General features: G+C 38.5%; 1 protein-coding gene across 6 annotated transcripts in view; it reads left to right on the top strand.

The window, feature by feature from the left end:
• Positions 1-21193, top strand: part of vps13b (vacuolar protein sorting 13 homolog B) — a 457366-nt gene that overhangs the window by 342936 nt on the left and 93237 nt on the right. For all 6 annotated transcript variants that reach the window (XM_088326330.1, XM_088326329.1, XM_088326331.1 and 3 more), the window contains 3 exons: positions 179-381; positions 6622-6826; positions 10757-10941. In XM_088326330.1, coding sequence (XP_088182456.1) covers positions 179-381; positions 6622-6826; positions 10757-10941 — 593 coding nt within the window. The remainder of the gene's footprint in view (positions 1-178; positions 382-6621; positions 6827-10756; positions 10942-21193) is intronic.

Here is a 21193-nt window from a genome sequence, read left to right as displayed (position 1 = left end):
GGCAATTAGCAATCCTTGAATCCATTTGATTGTCTTTTTCTGCATTTCATCTATTTCAAACGCTAATGTAACGTGTCCACGGAATGACTAGTCTAACATTTTCCATTTTGGTCATTCAATCTTTTTTACCGGTTGTGTAACCTCTCCTCGTTTCTCCTGACTTTTCCCTTCCTTGCAGATGCGTTGCAATCGGCTTCCGTGCAGCTGCAGCTCCAAGATGTGTTGGCAAGAACGAGCTTGAAGGACAGAAGCCATCTCTTCTTTGGGCCTTTTTCTTGCAGCGGCTCACTGGAGGCCAGGTGTTGTCGACACAGTGGGAGTCCTGGACATGAGCCCGGTCCCCCGAAGCTGCTGCTCGACCTAAAAGGAGGCCTACTCCAGGTCCCTATGTTAATATTTCCGCATTTTCAGATGTCTATATATATATATATATATATATATATATATATATATATTGCTGTTTATTAATCTGTTCTTCTTGAAATTTTAGTGTAGTCTTAATATTGAAGGGGGCATTGAACCCTTCATTAGGGGTGGGCAAATACTAGTGGTTTTAGTATTGATCCATGCCAACTAAATACAGGATAGAATTGTTCAACCCGATCTGATACTCATACCTTCTGCATGGAAATCTCATACCTTTTGAACATTTTAACTTCCCCTTGAGTTACTTTAAAATAATGATTAAAAACAGCCTAAAATCGTCCATTTGGTAGATTCACTACAATGCAAACTTAAACAGCATAGAAAATAGAAATACTTTTGCTACAACTATTTCAGAACAAAGTCAAGAGAGTCAAACCAAGAAAAAAGCAGGAATGTAACAAAAATACAAGGTCAACGTGACAACTAAATACCTTCCACATCACAATATTTTGAAAATGAAGTCAAAGTGCAAATACTGTAAACAATACGATGTAGAAACCTTTAACAGTTGAAAAACGGAATATTTCAACGATAAGAACTGTTTTAGAACAAAAGGCACGCGAGTCAAATAAAAAAAGCAGCAATGCAACAAAAATAAAAATACTGTATACCAACGTAAGCAAGATAACTAAAATACTGTATTTCCCTGGCTATATGGTGCACCCAAAAACCCAAAATTTGCAAGAGATTCTAAAGTACACACTAGAATCTAGTGCGCCTTTACAGAGCGGCAAATATGGTGAAAACATTTAGAAATGCACAACTACAAACAAAATGTTTCTACGTACAGTAGTCATTTAGGAATGAATCAATTCGTTTTAGTGAAAGCAGATTTACTAACATGTATGTTCTATGAAATTCTTTTTTTTTTGGGGGGGGGTTTTAATCTCATGTCCCTTATTGTTTGATGAGGCTTATACAAAAGTCAATTCCATTGAAGTTGGGAAAAAGTTTAAAATGTCAGTAAAATTAGAATAGAATGACTTGCAAACCTTTTCTAACCCATATTTAAATGAATACACCACAAAGACAAGATTATCCATGTTCAAACTCATAAACTTTATTTCCATAAGCAAATAATGATAAACTTAGAATTTTATAATTGCAACAAGTGCCAAAGTAGTTGGGAAAGGGGCTTCTTCACCATTGTGTTACATCACCTTTCCTTTTAATAACACTCAATAAACGTTTAGGAAGTGAGGAGACTAGTTGTTGAATCGTTGATAGTGGAATCCTTTCCCATTCTTGCTTTATGTACAGCTTCAGCTGTTCAACAGTCCGGGGTCTCCTTTGTCTTATTCTGCGCTTTATAATGCGCCACACATTTTCAATGGGAGACAGGTCAGGACTGCAGGCAGGCCAGTCAAGCACCCGCACCCTCTTACTACGAAGCCACGCTGTCGTGAGACGTGCAGTGTGTGGCTTGGCATTATCCTGCTGGAAGAAGCAAGGGCGCCCATGGTAAAGATTCTGTTTGGATGGCAACATACTTTGTTCCAAAACCTGAATGTACTTTTCTGCATTAATGGTGCCTTCACAGATGTGCAGGTTACCCATTCCTTGGCCACTCATGCACCCCCATACCATCACAGATGCTGGCTTTTGCACTTTGCGTGCATAACAGTCTGGGTGGTTCTGTTCTTCTTTGGACCGGAGGACACGACGTCCACAATTTCCAAACACAATTTGGAAAACTGACTCATCAGACCACAGAACACTTTTCCACTTTGTATCAGTCCATTTTAGATGGGCTCGGGCCCAGAGAACCCTGCGGCGTTTCTGGATGTTGTTGATGAATGGCTTACGCTTTGCAACATAAAGTTTTAACCCACACTTACGGATATAGCGTCGAACTGTATTGACTGACAGTGGTTTTCCAAAGTGTTCCTGAGCCCATGTGGTGATGTCCTTTACACATTGATGTCGGTTCTTAATGCAGTACCGCTTGAGGGCTCGGAGGTCACGGGCATTCAATAATGGTTTACGGCCATGCCGTTTACGCACAGTGATTTCTCCAGATTCCCTGAACCTTTTCACAATATTATGGACTGTAGATGATGATATCCCTAAATTCCTTGCAATTGTACTTTGAGGAATGTTGTTTTTAAACTGTTCAACAATTTGCTCACGCAGTTGTTCACAAAGAGGTGAACCTCGCCCCATCCTTGCATGTGAATGACTTAGCTTGTTCGGGTCTCCCTTTTTTATACCCAGTAACAACTCTCACCTGTTGCTAATTCATCTGTTCACCTGCAAATAGTTGGTTGATTTCCATTCATCCACTTTCTGAGTAGTTATTGACACCTGTCCCAACTATTTTGGCACGTGTTGCTGTCATCAAATTACAGAGTTGATGATTTTCTCCCAAAACAATAAAGTTTATGAGTGAAGACAATAAATATGTTGTATTTGCTGTGCATTCATTTAAATATGGGTTGAAAAGAATTTGCAATTTACTTGGATCAATTTTTATTTGCAATTAACACACTTTCCCAACTTCATTGGAATTGAGTTTTGTATTAAAAAAAAATCACAATGGGGGATTCTCAAAAGGTCCATCTTATATTTAGGTGCACACCATAATCTGGGAAACACTACCTTTTATTGTACAATGCCTCAAAGATTTTGAGAGTAAAATTGGTCGTGCAAATAAAGTGAAACCACAGTTGAAGGGAATTTGAAAGACATTAAAAATTAATATTCAAACAATTGTGTTGTTCCGCTTTATGTATTATCTAAGTATTGATATTATTGAGGGGCAGCACGGCGGCGCAGTGGTTAGCGCTTGTGCGGCACAGTTCATGTCATGGGAACCTGTCGTGGGTTCAAATCCAGCTCCAGACTTCCTGTGCGGAGTTTGTATGTTCTCCCCGTGCTTGCGTGGGTTTCCTCCGGGCACTCCGGTTTCCTCCCACATTCCAAAGACATGCATTTCAGGTGAATTGGCCGGTCCAAATTGTCCCTAGGTGTGAATGAGCGAATGAGTTGTCTGTCCCTGTGTGCCCTGCGATTGGCTGGCAACCAGTTCAGGGTGTCCCCTGCCCACTGCCCGGAGATGGCTGGGATGGGCTCCAGCCCCCCCGCGACCCTAATGAGGATAAGTGGTACGGCTGATGAGATGAGATGATATTATTGATAATTTTAGTCCCCACCTCAACCATTCACAGTGGCCACTACTTCATGCATGTATATGACTTTAGATCTCATCTGCCAGTTAAGTCATGGAACATTATTTGCCTATTTCTGACCTAGGTTTCACTTCATATGCAGCTTTTTTATGCTGGGAGTTGCATAATGCCCCAGCTGAAAAATACCCTTTTACAGCGTCATGAACTGATTGCGTTAGCAATAGTGTATTGTCCCATATGACAACTTCAGAGTGACACCACTCACTATATTTTTCGGTGGTTGCCCTTAATTTAAATTTTCATGTTTCTTGGCGTTTGTGGTTTTTTAATCAAGTGCTGCACAAAAACCACTCAAATTCCTTCCGATTCCTTCATCATATGTTCTCTCTTCCAAATGCCTGAAAGAAACTCCCTGAATTTTCCTGTTTTCAGAGTTTAGTCATAAAGCCGCATGCTCACAGTATTTGGTAGCAGGCTGACGCACGGCACCACGTGTGAAAGGCTTTTGACTCAGAGATTCCTGGTCCAATGTCTAAATCCCAGCAGGCCCACATTGATGATGTGCGTTGTGGGGGGCACCATCTGTGGAGGTTGCTATGTTGTGTTGGGAAGTTATTGAGGATGGACTATCGGTTGGTGACTCATGTGACCGTGTATTTTGTTTTGGAGTGGGGAAAAACTGTAAGGCTGGATAGGGAGTATCACAGCACAACTGTTTAAAAATCTCTTCTGAGATGTTGAATCCAATTGCACTTGAACTCTGCCAGCGCCACTCAAGGATATCCACAGGCTTGTCCTGAATTGACTTCTTGACTGTGTGCTTAGACTGGGAGTCCTGCTCAAAGATAAACTGTCTCCCCAGTCTGAGGTCAAGAGCGCTCTGGTGCAGGTTTTCATCCAGTGTGCGCATTGCCACAGTTAGTCTTCCCTTTGCCTTATTCATGCCTCGTCTCTAAACATCCCCCATAATGATTGGCACAACCTTGTGTTAGTCGAGGATTGGCATTGGCCAGTTAGAGTAGTGCCTGGTTTTCTTCATATCTGGCATTCATGTCAAACGATACATTCATCAATTAATTGATGTTGCATAAATTGAGAATACTTAAACTTCCCAAATAGGCCGTATTTGCCTGTTGGGTTTATCACAGCAATGATTGTTAAAATACTGGTATCTCATCCTCCTTCCAGAGAGAAATGCTGAAGATTTTCGATTAATGAAAAAATAATAATCAACTTATTTATTAGTGTATAAAGTGCCTTTTTTTAATCTAAGAGAACTCGGGATTTGGCTGCATGCTATACACAAATAGTACCATATTTTTGCAAAACATTGGGTGTAACAGGATTTGAAAACCTGTCAGAGCGGTGAAAGCACAGTACTCTAACCAATTGGTCCACCAGTGGTAGAGATGACATATGAAAAGGGTTTTATCCCGTTATCACACTTCCAGAGACAAATGTTAATTTTGTTGTGCATTTCACATGTTACATTGGCAATAAATTGTGCAATGCAACAAAATGTATACATTCCTCTCATCAAAGATTATGGGTGCGCGCTATACGCAAGTGTGCGCTATACACAAATAACTTCGGTAGCCATATTTTTCTCTACTGAGATCGTAGTTGTTGTTAACCATTGAAATATTTTGATTAGCATAAATTCTCAGTGGAAAAGTCTTTGTCCCGCTAGGACATTTCAAACTTGTGCATATTTTAGGAGCAAACTACTTATAGAAAAAAAATATTTTTTGTTGAGAATAAACAACAAGTGGGACAGAATTGTAAAGTGGAACACAAGGTGTATGATATTTTATATTTTGTTAACAAATAAAAAATTGAAATGTGGGGTGTGCAATATTACTGGGCCCTTTGCATTATTAGTATTTTTTTAGCGCCACCTTTTGCTGGAATTACAGCTCCAAGTCCCTTGGGATGTATCTGTTTCAGTTTTGTACATTGAGAGACTTAAATTTTTGCCCAATATTTCTTGCCAAACAGCTAGAGCTCTGTGTTTGTGTGGAGTGTGTTTCTGAACAGCCGTTTTCAGCACCTGCCCGTAGCTTCTCGATAGATTTTAGGTCTGGACTTTGACTTAGCCATTCCAACACCTGGATACGTTTATTTGCAAACCATTCCAATCTAGATTTGGCTTTATGTTTTGGATCATTGTCCCGTTGGAAGATAAATCTTGTCCCGGTCCCAGATGTTTTGAGACTTCAACAGGCTTTCTTCCAGAATGGTCCTGTATTTAGGGATGGTGTGTTCAGAATGTTGAGCTTTGTTGCTTTTACGGCAAACACATCGTGTTGCATTGTAGCCAAAGTTTTATTTTGTTTTCATTTAACCAGAGCCTTTTCTTCTATGTTTTGTGTGAAATTGCTGACTTTGTGCCACTCTTCCATAAAGGCCAAATATTTGGTGTGATTGGCTGTGTGTTCTATAGATAGACTCTCCCAACTCAGTTGTATATCCCTGCTGTTTAACTTGAGTCATTATTAACCTATTGGCATCATCTCTGATCATTCCTCGACTTGGTTTGAGGTGAAAGTAGATTTGAAATGATCTGATACTCCTTCCATTTCAATATGATTGCTTGCACTGTGTTCCTTGAGAAGTGTAAAGCTTGGCAAAACTTGTATCCAAATCTATCCATAACAGTATCTTGTACTTGCCTGGTATGTGTCTTGGTTTTCAAGATGTTCTCTGCACTTTAGAAATAACCCTGAGACTATCACGTTGCAGGTGCACTTATTTATATTACCACAAATTATAAAGATAATAACGATGATACGTATAATAATAATCATTATTATTATTATTGTCATGGTTAATGATATACTTGACGTAGTCTCCCATTGTGTGTAGTTTGAGGTCCAAAGTATTATAGCTCACTAAAATAAGCGTACATTTCGTTTGTGGAAAAAAAGGGTAGCAGTATTAATTTAGAACATTCTTTGCACCTTCACTGTCCACACAATCTTTTTTCATGGACTCAGCCTACTGCTCCATGTATGCTTATGTTTTCTTCACTCACCTAAAATCTTGACCGTTCTCCTTTTTTCGTCAGGTTTTCTGGGGACAAGAACATATGAACTGCCTGAAGCTGGTGGTTGAGCACCTTCAAGCGTATCATGCTGCACAGAAAGGGGACTCCCCTAAAGCCAAGACCACCCAAAGCCAGGCCCCACCCTCCCCTGGTTCGCCCTCCACCCGTGCAGAACACAGCTCTGATGACCTGCGTACAGGGCACTTTCAGTACATCCAAGACTCAGGTGAATATTTACGGTCCTTTTATACCAATTGGGGAAACCGTGCAATTTATAGCTAACTTTATAGCTTACCATAAATGAAGCTTTATGAAGCATTTTCTGACTCATATTGAATTTAAGCTAGACTTTTGGTCATATTACACTTTTTTAAACCAAGATCACAATTTAGAGGAGTAAAACATATAGCACCTGCTTCACAAAGCATCATGATGCTTCATTTCGCCATCAACATAGTCGACTGACTGCTTTCTATGTCTGAGATGCTAAATGAGTGCAGAAACTACCATAAATCATGGTCTGACCTTTGTGGATCAAAGCCACCTCTGCCATCTAGTGGTCATTTGTCATAAAATAATCATTAGATACATACAAAAACAGTTGCATTTGTTATTGCGTCAAGGCTTCTTGACCTTTACGTTGATTAATGTAATTATTTTTTTATATCCATTTTAATATTTTTTCTGAATTGAAGTTCTGGATTATACTGGCAGAGAACAGGCCCAGAGACTTACACCGAAAAGAAAAAAAAAACTATTTTAATGGTTTAGGCTGATATAATTCACGTTTTGCCACCAAAGAGGAGGTTTAACATCCAAAACTGCTCGTGGCAACCGTAACACAAGAGGAGGGTTAATGAAGACATGAGGCACTAAAAAGTGCTGGGCGAAAGATTTTATTTTAAACAACACCAAAAAAGTCACATCCGACACACCAAAGATGGACGACCACCAAAGATCTTTTTACACCCTTAGCACTAAAGGAATTTAATAGAAGCTAACAAATTGACCCTGTGAGACGTCCTTGTATTTAACACTCATCAAACACATTGACAGCATCAATCAAGGCTTGTATGGAGAGAAGTGCGATCAGATGCATTTGCATGGTTTTAATAATAAATAGCATGCTGTTTATTCTCCTCTCAGTTCCTTGTGTAAGCTGCTCACAACATGCACACATCAGAACATTATACAAAGAGGATCAAACTACTCCTTGGCTGTAGACTAGTCAACTTTGTCAACTGTGGTTGGATCTTTATTTTCCTCTCTTTTTTACTCTTGCATCTTTTAAAGAATGCATTTTGCTTGAAAAAGGATGCGGCGAACAATCTGTTTGCAACATGTTGTCAACAGGCAGAGGGAAGCAGTCCCTAACGTACTGAGAAGTGCAAGTTTGCCTCAAAAGCTGACAAAGGGATGGAAGGGTCTAAGAGAGAAGTGAAAGATGGCGGGAGAACAAAAACAAAAAGGGCCTCTGCTAATGGAACTTAAAGTAAAACCATGAAAGTGTCTGTTTTTGCTTTTGTTTCATCCTCTATTTGCAGCAGGCTAATACGCAAGGCTCTTAACATGAAAAAAACGAATTGACCACAGACCGATTTTGCTACTCCCTTAAATGTTCTCTACAGAAAGTATCAGCTTTGTACCCCCCAGGGGAAAAGTAATTTTTCCTAAAATAAACATTTTTCCCAAGGACTTGGATCCGACACAACAGCCACAGTTGGAATCAAACTTTACTCAGTAGTTTCGATCCATGTCATTAAGGGTTTTTTTCAGGTGCTTGGCATGGTTCGTCAGACTGTTTACTCAAAAAATGGTTTACACAACCCTAATGTTACTGCTGTATATATTGCTTTGTATATGTGTAAATATTGTGAAAGCCTGGAAACAACGATGTTTTGTTTTGGGTTCCTTAGAAACACCTTCAAATGCAACACGCAATTTAACAATCACTGATCAAACTCCAAACCCGGTTTTCATTCTGTTTTTATAAATGAGATCTTACAAGCACCAACATCAAAAGGAAAGTACTATTTTTCCCAGAGAAAAGGAAAAGATGGTACAGAAAACGTTCCTCCTTTCTGATACTGTGTTTTAGTAAAAAGTGCTAATGGTATGTGATAATTATACCAGAGACAACCTGAAGTATAAAACTAAATGTTAACTTAGTATGTAAGGGAGAAATGGCTAACCCTACCTGATTAAATGGCCATTTTGCCTCTTGTCGCATAAAAAACGACTACACTGTTGCCTTTTGCTCAGGCATATTATGGTTAAGCTTCTGAAAAAGGGTTTAGCGTGATTCGTTATTGAGTACCTTCACTATATTTTTTTAGTGGACAGCCTGTGGAAAAATTGTTCCGTAAGATATTGCTTATTTAAATCCTTAAAAATGCCTGAATTTTAATGTTGTCTTGTCAAGGATTTAAATGTGCTTGAATTTGGGGTGGATGCTTGTAAATGCTTGAAATTGCAATCACGTTTCTTAACAAGTCTGCTTAAAAATGGCACCCACCCAGCTCTCTGTTGGTTTTGCTTTGGCATTGCATTTCTTCCCTTGTGATTAACGGCAGCTGACATTAGTTTGTATGGCATTGTCCTATGAAGCATCATCGCCCCCTACACCTAAACAGGACACTATGAAATGTGTATTACTGCAAGGATTTCGTGTCAATTATGGAAATGTATTTTGGGCCATGCAAAAATTAAGATAAGGTTTCCCAGTGGTAAATTGTAATCAGAAGAAAGTTTTGTAACTGAAAATGTAAGCAACATATCAATGTCATTTTACCCTACACCTAAATATTCACACATATATTGTTCAGATCCACAAATATATTCACGATTTACTAAAGAGCTAAAAATTATGTGTTGATAAATAAATACCCAAGATTAAAAATCATATGTACAAATCGCAGATATATTTGTGGATATTTATACAATATACATGATTCACACCAGATTACTTATTTTCATTATACCGGAGACATTTAAAAACTGGCTTTAAAAGTATTTAAAAAGGTGCTTGAATTTGGCCATGAAAAAAAGATGTATAAACCCTGGATAAGGATGGGCGGACACTGATTTCTAACTCGTATTTTACAATTAATGTATAAATCTACCTGGAGTCTTGACTATTGGGGGAACATACAACCTAATCTTGGCAAAATGTTTGGATTGATTTACTCTTCAACTCATTTACTGATAATAAAAAAAAATCAAAAGTGCCAGCCATCTAAGATTTTCGACAACGTTTCAAAAATCTAAAAGATTTTCTGTCATTACACGTGCACAGAATCTAAATGAAATGAGTTATTGTTCGCCATTAAATTTGTATCTTATGCCAATAAGGGATAGAATATTGCAATATATGAAACAAAATCCCAAACCAGGGGCTTGTTTGACAACTTTACATTTTTCCTGTCCGTTCGCTTTTTCCGTTCACATATCTAAAAGATAAAACGTGTGACGATACATATTAAGCACTGAATTAACTAATTACTTATGCAGTTGGTCTTATAGTTTTCTTGTATGTAAACCTAAGAGCAGAACTCAATTAAGCAATGACTTATTCTTATCAAATTCAACATAGTATGACAATGTTTTTCAAAAATTTTAAGTGTTTTCACAGGCCAGATAGGTTTCTATCCCCCACATATAAACAATCATATATCGTATTTCTATTTGAAAAATTGACTCATAAGATGACTAAATTTCATGGCCAATTACACAGCAATTCAAACAGTTCATATTTCCTTGCACCAGTGTTGTTAAGTATAAACTTTTGTTAAAATGAGGAGAGAAGACATCAATGGATTTTATACTTGCAAAGATGGCGGGGAAGCCTTCAAATAAGGAATTACCATCCCTGTTCCAAGGCCCTCCACTGAGACTTCTCCTTTTATTAAATATCCAAAGTAACATTAAAACGATCAGCCCTAAGGGGTGTGAAAATGAAAGAACGGCAACATGATTGGCAGATAGCGACAATGATGTAATAGTCAAAACTTCGAACAACAGTGCATTATAATAGTCAAACTAAGAAACTGGCATCCTATGAAATCTCCTTCGCAGGTCTCTAATACTAAAAACAGAATAAACTTATCATCTAGTGTGTATGTTTTAATTATGTCATGTCATCTTGTCTTTTTGACAGGTTCTCAAAAATGGCCAGGGCCCTACGAGGTTGTATTCTTCGGTGAAACGGAAGATAGTCCGGGACTTATGCTGTGGCGCTACCCTGAGCCTCGCGTCCTTACCTTCATCAGGATAACGCCAGTTCCTTTCAACACCACCGAGGATCCGGAAATCAGTATGGCTGACCTGGGCGACGCCTTACAGGTAAAATCGAAAAAGTGCTGGGGTCAGATCAATCCTTAGCGACCAACATACCTTGGGCCTTTTGTATGTCGTGTTAGTTATGTTTTGTTTAGGTTTCCTTGGTGACTTGATACTGTAGCTCTTCTTGAATATTCTTCACCATAATTCATGCATGACATCGCTGAGGGTGAAGTTTCCCACCAAGTGTCTGGAAAATGATGGTAAACAACGTTGATGTAAGTGTGCAGATCAGACTGTTTAACCTGTTTACGATCAAATAGGTCTCATGGGAGTATCTTTAGTTGGGCATGCCAAAATGACCTATCATACCATGACGTGGACCTGCCCAAACTCAGACGTATATTACATTATCAATGACGACGCATCTGGAGGATTTCCAGTGATTTCTTGTTCTGCATCCGCACGTAATATATTAACCGTCTCGGAGTCGTGCTGCTCAGGCAAAGATGGTAGAGACCAACAGAGCCGAGATAATTCACACAGTCTCTTCACTGCTCCTTGCTCAACATCATTCACAGTAAACTGCAAATCATTTCTCTAAACTGGGCTTGGAGCCAATACGATTCTCGTTATGGGAGTCCGGAGAGACCCACACCTTGAATGTTATTGAATGACACAGAGCCCCACCGTCCTTCTGAACATGTAATGTACGGTGAAACAGCTGCAAAAGTCATGTGTGAAAAACCAGGTGTCTTCAAACTTAGATGAGGTTATGCCTTTGGCAGGCTGATGCAGCTACTGGGTCTACCGAAGTTCACTGAGGGATGTGCACAGCCCATCTTTTTCTCTATCACCAGTTTTATGTATTTCACAGCACCCCTTTTGGGGGGGATTTTGTGCTTCGATCAAGGCCAAATTTGAGCAAATTGGCCTTTGATGATTACAGTCAACAAGATATTAGGCTGAGTGGGGCCCCAGGATTTGAACAAATAGCAAGAGGGTTGGAAAAACTTCTAAAACACAACAAGCCAGCAGACTTTTTACATTTTTTCATCAAAATCGAGCAATTATTTAGTTCCGGTCATGTTGGTGAGGCCCATTCATCATAAAAGACACATCCCCAAACCACTACAATTTGTGGAACACTCTAAGATTAATAAAGAATGCTGTGGCTATACTAAATACCTTAAACAGCTGGGTATTTTGGCTCTTCTTTCCCACATTTGAGGGTATTTTTGTTATGTTGAATGGATTTTAACAAAAGACAAGCTGACACTTTCTATGAATATGTTGCCATAATTTTAAGTAAGCCTGTGTACTGAAATGGCTACACTTGAAAACATTTATTTTATATCACTTTTAGGGTCCCAAGATTTATGGTTTTTGTGGTCCCAAACATAAACTGTAAACCTAAAAATGAGAAAGCATACACAAACATATTTTCCAGTGTGCTTTAAACAATACAAATGAAGGAAATCAATGCCTGCAACCATGGAATGCAGTTGAGTAGATTTTGAGTTGACCCTATGGATTTTTCTAATTTAGACGGCCTTTTGATACAACAGATATGTGCGTAATTGTTGGGGTTTTTTTTTTCATTGGCCCAACAGAAGAACACTTACTTCATTGATTAGTAATGATCAAAAAGTGACGTGATTAACCACTTAAGAAGAAAAGTCCTTTGTCAATTTGGTACGCTGATGTCTGTTTTTTATGGACAGCAATTTTGCCTTGGCATTTAGGAAATCTCTAACCTAAATTGACAATTGTTCCATCGGCGATAGGTTTATGGCTGGCTTTGTTGATTCCTACACTGTTATTTGTACCCACATAAAACACACACAATATTTAGTGCTGGTAGGTGCAAGATGTTCTCGATTTTTGCAAATCAAAATAGTATTATTTTTCTTTTTGGTCAGATTTGTAGAAACCTAATTTTACTTTCCATAATGGTAAGTGACTTGCATACATCCAGTAGACAGGCCTCAGTCTTGTCAGGTTAAAGCGGTCTGCTTAATCTACAGTTGGTGCACTTTGGTTTTGTTGTGCTAATTTTTGGGGATGCATGTTTTTGAGCACATGTGTCTGATTCGACTATTGACTTGTGAAAGGTGTGTTCCTGTAAATTTCTGATTTTACTCCATCAAAATGTTAAATTAAAACAATAATCTTAAACTTCACATCCTTAATGAAGGTTTTTAATCACAAGACTGCAAATACTCCAAATACTAATACGTTGAAAATATGTGAAACACGCTTGAGGCTTCTTTTGAGTTATGTCTGAAAATGAGTCGCACGGCAAAAAATGCAGAATGCAACTTGTGGTTGATGAACATGTGTTTTCCACATCTTCTAGTCCTCCCGTCAACTGGGATGTTCCTGGCTTAAAATAAGTCTGTTAAACAAATGATGAGCGTTTCATTTGAGCGTTGAAAGGAGCAGGTTTGTAACCCCCATCCATTACCGAAACCACCTTTGGGTAATGTGAAATGGTCAGATAATTTATCATTACAGAATCCTGTTGGATATGATAGAGCCTACCGTGTAATAAGCCCTGAGAAAGTCATAGAGGTTGTGGGTCCTTGCTAGAAGGCAGAGAAGCTTTAGCTGTGAGGCTTCTAAGCCTTCCACATGCAATACGTGTTACTCAAAAGATCAAGGGCAATTACCCTCATCACTTTTTGAAAAAATGACTCTAAAGTCATCTAAATGTATTCGCTTTTTGGTTGTCACTGTGTGAACATTTTCACATTGTTCGGTCAGTTGTGTTCAAGTGCAAGGCTGAGGTTCAAGGGGGTTATTTAAACTGGACCCCTCAGTCCTCACCCAAAAATCATCTGGATCTCAGACGTAATAGATTCAAGCCTATGGTCAACAAGCAGGCAACCTTACTTTTTGCACAAGTGCAGATGTTTTAATTATTTCACTTCCTTCAGGACCGAAGTCAAGGGACGGAAATGCAGCCATAAAAAACACAAATCATTTGGTTTCTTTTCCGAAAATAATTACTTACTTCGCATCTAGACGCAACAGAGTGAGGGGGAAACCGAGGCGGTCATTATTTCTCAGGCCTCTAGAATTACAGCGCAGCCACATAGAGTTGGAGGCTGAGAGATTTTGAGAAATGTAAAGTGAGAGGCGTAGGAAAAGGAAAAGAAATAGGGAGCAAAAGAGAGCTCTCTTGTAATTCCTATCGTTCACCTACCTGTCATGTCAAGTTTTTTTGACAGAACCTCTTGAGGAATGGTTGCTATTGCCAAAATAGCCATCCTTACGTTTAATCCTGACATTGCCCCTCTCTCCCGTTGTCACTCCTGGTCCCCGAAACAGATCGATTTTATCAAATCAACTTCTATATTTAAAGAGACCTAGTAGCTCAACTGACACAGGAATTCCAAGCCTTTATTTTGACTTCATGCGGATTACGGTTTCCAATATCGTCATATACAAATGAAACACGGTAGCACGATGGATGATGGTGGTCTTTAAAAACTACCGTACATACCCCTGGTCCTGGTTGAACTTCGTCATTTAAGCTTCTGTAGGTGGTCAAAGTGATGCGTGGACATAAAGGAGAGAGATGTGTGACTCATTTCTGGTTAATGGTAAGATCTAAGTCTCGAGCCCAAACATGGCCCGTACCTGACCCGAAGTTTAAGGAAGGAAGGATGGAAAGAAGCAAGGAAGGGGGGGAGAAAGGAAGGAAGGAAGGAAGGAATGAAAGGAGGGAAGAGTGAGGGAGAGTGGGAGGTAGGAGGGAAGGATTGAAAGGAGGGAAGGGGGAAGGGAAGGTATAAAAGGAGTGAAGGAATGAAAGGAGGGAGGTTGGATGGTTGGAAGGAAGGAAGGAAGGAAGGAAGGAAGGAAGGAAGGAAGGAAGGAAGGAAGGAAGGAAGGAAGGAAGGGAAAAAGGAAGGAAGGAAGGATGGGTAGGAAGGAAGGAAGGAAGTTTGGAAGGAAGGAAAGAAGGTTGGAAGGAAGGAAGGAAGGAAGGTTAAGGAAGGAAGGATGGATTGATAGTGAAGGAAAGAAGGAAAGAAGGAAGGAAGGGAGGAAGGGAGGGAGGGAAGGAAGGAAGGAAGGAAGGAAGGAAAGAAGGAAAGAAGGAAGGAAGGTAGGAAGGAAGGATTGAAAGGAGGGAGGAACGAAGGTAGGAAAGGAGTGAGGAATGAAAGGAGGAAGGTAGGTTGGTTGGAAGGAAGGAAGGGAAAAAGGAAGGATGTATGGGAAGGAAGGAAGGTTGAATGGATGAGAAGGAAGGAAGGAAGGTTGGATAGATAGATAGATGGATGGATGGGAAGGAAGGAAAATAGGTTGGAAGGAAAGAAAGAAGGAAAGAAGGAAGGAAGGAAAGAAAGAAAGAAGGAAGGATGGATAGGAAAGGAAAGGGAAGGAAGGAAGGAAGGAATATTCTTTTTTGCTCAGCACCAAGCTTGTATTGGTCGGATTATGTCTCCACAGGTTACCATTATGAAATTAATTACACTAAAGGCTAAACTAATGTGGAATGGGTTTATCTATAAATCAATATGGCAACTGTGTGGTATAGCTGTACATAATACAGATTTGGTCAGCTGACCAGCGAAAAACATCGGGATGTGACTTTAATAATAGTGAATAAAACATTGTGACATGCGAAATCCGCTAGATTATGATTACAGCACTACAAAATGGGCTCTTTTGGTTTTGCCTCTTGACTCTTTTTGTGACCATTGTTTTCTCTACTCTCCATTATTGTTTATTCACCATTCCTCCCATTCAAGCAAGATGACCACAACTAATCGTTCTTCCTGTATGCTGCATTAAACTCACATCATTTGCTAGTTCATTACTACTGGAAAAACTCATTTCACAAAAGCCCCGCACAAACAAATCGTTAAACTAATTCATGTACGGTCCCGCAAGTCTCATCCAAATCTGTTTAGCTCCCTGTGTGAGGTTGAAACAATAAACACACCAATGGGTTTGGGCCAAAATAACTATTGTTTTAACAGGACAGCAATCAAGTACACTTGTGTCGGTCACAACTAATGCACACAAAAAAAAATAACACTCATGTAGTTAATTTAATTTGGAGGTTTTACACCTCATCCAGAAAAAACGTCACAGTCCCTCTTTACAAATTTGTCATTCCATCTTATCCCTGATTTTCAACAATGATGAATGCTAATGTATATCAACCCACATGAGACAACATAGTCAGGGTCATTCTCAAAAACAATTCATTGCATCTCCTGAGTAAACATTTGCTCATGCATACTTTTTCTTCCGTCTGATAAGACCATTAGTAAACTGTGGATTCTGGGGGTGGGCGATACTGGGAATATTAGTATGAATCCGATCCAAGTAAATGAATTGTAGAATTGATTGATACTAATCCAATACTGATCATTTTTGCTTGGAAATGTCATGATCATTGAATATATAAACCCTTTTATATTTACGCTAAACACAAAACAAATATTTTTTTTAATAACTACAATTCAAACTTCAGCAGTTTACAAAATAAATAGAAATATTTCTCTCACAGCTGTTTAAGAAAAAAAGTCAAATAAAAAAGCAGCAATGTAACAAAAATACAAATACAACAATGTCAATAGGTTAACTTTAACTCCCATTGCACCAAATTTTGAAAATAAAATCCAAAAGTGCAAATAGTGTAAATAATATTATCTAAAAACTATTAACAGTTTAAAAAAATAAATACATTTACTACAACAACTATACAGAACAGAAGTCAAAAGAGTGAAACCACAAAAACAGCAATACAGTATAACAAACAAGCCCATTTTGGCTCTGTTGCTCTAGTGAAATCTGATTTTCACGTTTTCGTTCAGGAACAGTAACATGTTTATATTTTTATATATATTATATATATTATATATTTTTTTTTTTATATTTTTTTTTTTTTTTGAAAAATTCAAATGACAAATGGAATCGTCTTTATCCTGTTGAAAAAAACTCCACACCACACTGCGCTTCCGGTTTGCCTCTGTCATATTTAGTTTCTGATGAGGTTGGGCGCAAAGATTTGGTCCTCTCTTCTGCCTGTGAGACAAGATACAGCAGCAGACCAGATAGGGAAAGGTGCTAAAAGTGCAAAAGGGCATAAACATTGGGAGAGGCTGAGGGCGTTGGGTGAGAAGGGAAAGGGCAGCACTTTGAGAATGGGTGGAGTATTGATATCTGGACAATTGTATCAATTTGATGCAAGTACTTGCTTAGTATCGATAATATCGATATTTGAATTGATTCGCCTTCCTCTAGAGTATTCTTTTCTTTCTACAACGGTCATAGGACTACCTAATCAGTGTTGATCTTTTTAATAAAAGTCATGGAAAACAGGGCAGGGTATGTTAGCAGTCAGAGCCTCCGAGCAAGCTCGGGGAGTCTTCAGTTGCACAGGCATACTTGAACTTTGATTCAGAGATCACACCTGGGTTCATTGTGGAAATTGAAATCATTTCTCCATGCTGCGTGTTTGCTTTGGGTCGCCTGTCTTTAATTATCCTTCTGAGGGACTGTAATGTGTCAATCAGTCCAAGACAAGTAAGTCCATGCAAAATAATAGTTTGAGGTTTGGCAGAAACTGACGTACTTGACAGTGATGGAAGTCAGATCAGCTAGCCGCCCGAGATGTAAAGATATTTATAAATAGTTGTGAACATTTACTGTACTCGCTCTTGGCATATGTGCATTTTCTTGGCATTTGAACGGCTTCCAGAGTGGAACTTGAACTAAAGAAATGGGGTAACCTGGCAGTCTTACATCATCGAGTCCTTAAAGACTTCCAGCGGAGGTTGTGTGACGTCGTTTTAGTTACATCTTGTTCATCAGATAAGATATACACACACAATCACAGTGAAAATAACAATACAGAGTACTGAATACTTCATAAGAACACCTGTATATACATATTGTGTATGTAGTCATATTGTCTTACATGGAGAGAAATATTTGTCTTTTCTTGAATAAAACCAGGTGATGTATACATAGCTGTACTTTCCACTAGACACAGGCATAGTTGGACAGTGGTAGTGTTTTGTTTTCATTAATATTTTTGAGCCAGTCAAAATGCAGTTTTTGCTGAAATTGTGTATGACAAGGTGAATGAATGTGGCACACTCATATTCAGCGTTTAACCAAAATATCCGTAGTTCATCAATAGGATTGATTTTATCAACCTCTTAAAGTAAAAGTCTGCTCAGCACTTGACATTTGAAGTATTAATCTAAAAGCACTGCACAAAAATCATTTAAAAGCGTTGACACAACTGACCCATTGAAGTACTTTCTTTTTCCATCCCGGGGATCTTGTTATAGTGATTACTTCAAACCATAAAACACAATTAAAATGTACCAGATCACCATGGCACACCAGGCACTATAGCTAGCTAATTTATTATTAGCAACAACCTGTAATCATTTCTTGTGATTACAATCATGAATTGTAAATGTGAAACTTGCAAAAACACTTATCTATTCTGCGGGTTGATCAATTTTGAACATAACTGAATACATGTTTCCAACACAATGATTAAAAATATTCTTCATCGCTCTAAACAACATTAAATTGATTATTCATAATTGTTTTCATGTAGATTTTGGCTAAAATAATTTGCAGCCTGTTAGGTGTTCATAACAAAAAAAAATCCAACCATTCTATTGTGTGGTGTGAGTAAGTTACTAAGACACAAGTAATGCAAATATGTGCCTTTAAGACTTCAGACGTCAGTTTTTCTTTAAAAAAAATATATACTGCCTACAACTTTTAAATACTGGACCTAGACTGAAAAAAAAAGATTGAAAAAAAGGGTTTAAAAATGCAATTATTGCCTGTTTACAGGTGCTGAACTCAAAATGTCCTGGCCTCCAGTAGATCATATTTTTGTACATTGAAGACAATCATAATACTGTAAACCAGAGATATCAATATCAGTTCAGCTCTGGAGCTGGATCCAGACTTACTAGGCTGGCCGGATCAGTAAAATAATGTAAATCCAAATGTTTAGCTTTGTTTTTCAGTATTATGATTTATTATTCAGCCTACATTAGTAACCTACCCTACATATTAATGATAAGGGATATTTTCTAAACCCACCACTTGAATGCACAAACAATTGGAAAAACAGATTTTTATATTTGGCATTAAATTTGTTAACTGGTTTAGTTATGTGTAACAGTTGAGTGAAGTTTTTCACTTGAACCAACTCACCACTCTATACAAATTCAACACTGCCCTCTAGTTGCCAGAGACATATTGTTGTTTCCACTCATTTAAAATATCATTACATTTGACCTACAGACTTGCTTCTTTTTTTGACACACTCGGAAATGTATAGCAGGTAGAATTAGATTATTAACGGGCCGGATCTGGCCCTCAGGCTACATGTCTGACAAGCCAGGTGTAAACCTTACCAGGCTCACAATTAAAACAAGGCGGCCCAGTTTTCTTCCCAACTCCCCAAAGCATTTCACATTCATACTTGCTTTTATGTTCTTGTATATAAAGTTGGAACAAAATAAGTCGTGGGAATTCTTTGCAGACCCTGAAAATTTCCGCTCCAGTGGCAAGTGCTAAGGTTGCGGGTGCACAACTCTGTCAGGTGCAATTAGGAAAAGTTGATTCCAGGTAGCCCTATGTGGCATTTCATGCAAAATGTAAACTACAATTACCTCATCTGATCTAGGGTCAGACCCCTGCATGCAAATTTAGAGGGTACACACTACACATGTGCACACAGGCCCTCTTGACAGTTCCAAATTGTCCTGAGAACGCCGTAGCTTTAGTAAACAATTTGATTTTCACAGACCAATGCGCTCCACGTCCACCTCCTTGCCTCTGTGTCTGGCATTTATCAGGTGGACTGCTGAGAGCGCCCTGCCACTACTGATCCATCAGTAGCAAGGTTCTGCAGGTGGTCAGTGAAACCTGAGAACTTGCTTTGGTTCACACAGGAGCACCCACCTACTACATGCATTCTAATGTTGGCTCACTGTAACAGAAACGACTAGAACCCTGCCAGCCATTTAACTGTGAATATGCTCACATAGCCTAATTGGTATTCGGCGTGAAAAAAGCTGTAGGACTGTAATGCAAATGGTCGCTTTGTAGCCTGCAGTTAAGTTATGCTGCCGTCTTGCAATATTTTGGATGTGACTTGTCATCTCGGGCTTTGTCGTGCTTCTGTGGTGAAACTGTTTTGGCTTTTTTGACTTAATTTGAAATTATCTTTTTTTTGGGTGAATACAAATACATTGCCTTTTCCCTAAATGGTAATGTATCAAATACTCTGTGAAGGATTATGATCTTTCGAAAGATAGGCTGGAAAATAGTGTTTGTGCAATGACAAAGTCTTCCAATGACACATTTTTTCGTCCGTAATAGTTGGCTTGTAGCATATTCAACCACGAGTTTGAAATAGTGTGGTTTTCCAAATAGGACAACAGATTAGTTAAGCATCTAATATCGTTGCAACAAAAACTAAGAGTCTCAGAAAACATTTGGAGAGACCTTTACATTCTGTTAACAAAATAAACACTTAATTAATTTTCATCATGCACTGTGTTTATCTGTTTGGCTAAACAGTACCTAAGCATTGGTAAAAAAATGTTGTTGTTTTTTTAGCATTTTTTGTATTGTTTTTAAATGAACGCTCAGGCTTAAGCGTTCTCCGTTCGTGCCCCGGTGCTGTGGAATGTTCTGTCCTCTGAGTTTGGACCTGCAAACTCAGTGGAACTGTTTAATCTAGGCTTAAAACCTACTTACATTCTTCGGAGCCTGGTCACCCTGGAACGGGGATTGTGCCGTCCCCTGTCAAGGTCTCTTCATTTTTCTTATGATGAGAACTACTTTTTTTCCATGCACTCATGTAGGTTTTAGATCAGGATGGTGCTGTATAATAGTCAGTAGTCTGTGCAGACTTTTTGTGATTAAGGGCTATACAAAGAAACATGATTTGACTTCTGAAAGGGTCTATTTGTTTTAAATGTAGAATGATAATATGATTGTATGATGTTTGTAAAAATATAGTTTTCTACATCTCGTATTTTGCTAATCACAGATTCCTTCTGAGTAATAAATTTAACAAATTCATAAACTATAAAAATATGCTGGATTATGAAGTATAAGAAAATAATTCAAGAGTCAAATGTGAATTACCCAAAAATGATGCTTAATTGTTGCATTTCAGAAAGTAACGAGCTGTGATTTGCAACAACTTGCAATTTTGCATTAAGACTGATGTACGATCCTTTATTCCTGGCTGAATATTTGTACAAGATGTATTTTAATCAATCCTTTATTAGACTAA

The sequence above is a fragment of the Urocampus carinirostris genome, chromosome 2, assembly GCF_059441175.1.
Source record: "Urocampus carinirostris isolate Australia breed hairy pipefish chromosome 2, RoL_Ucar_1.0, whole genome shotgun sequence".
NCBI lineage: Eukaryota > Metazoa > Chordata > Actinopteri > Syngnathiformes > Syngnathidae > Urocampus > Urocampus carinirostris.
This window is presented reverse-complemented; position numbering and strand designations above follow the sequence as displayed.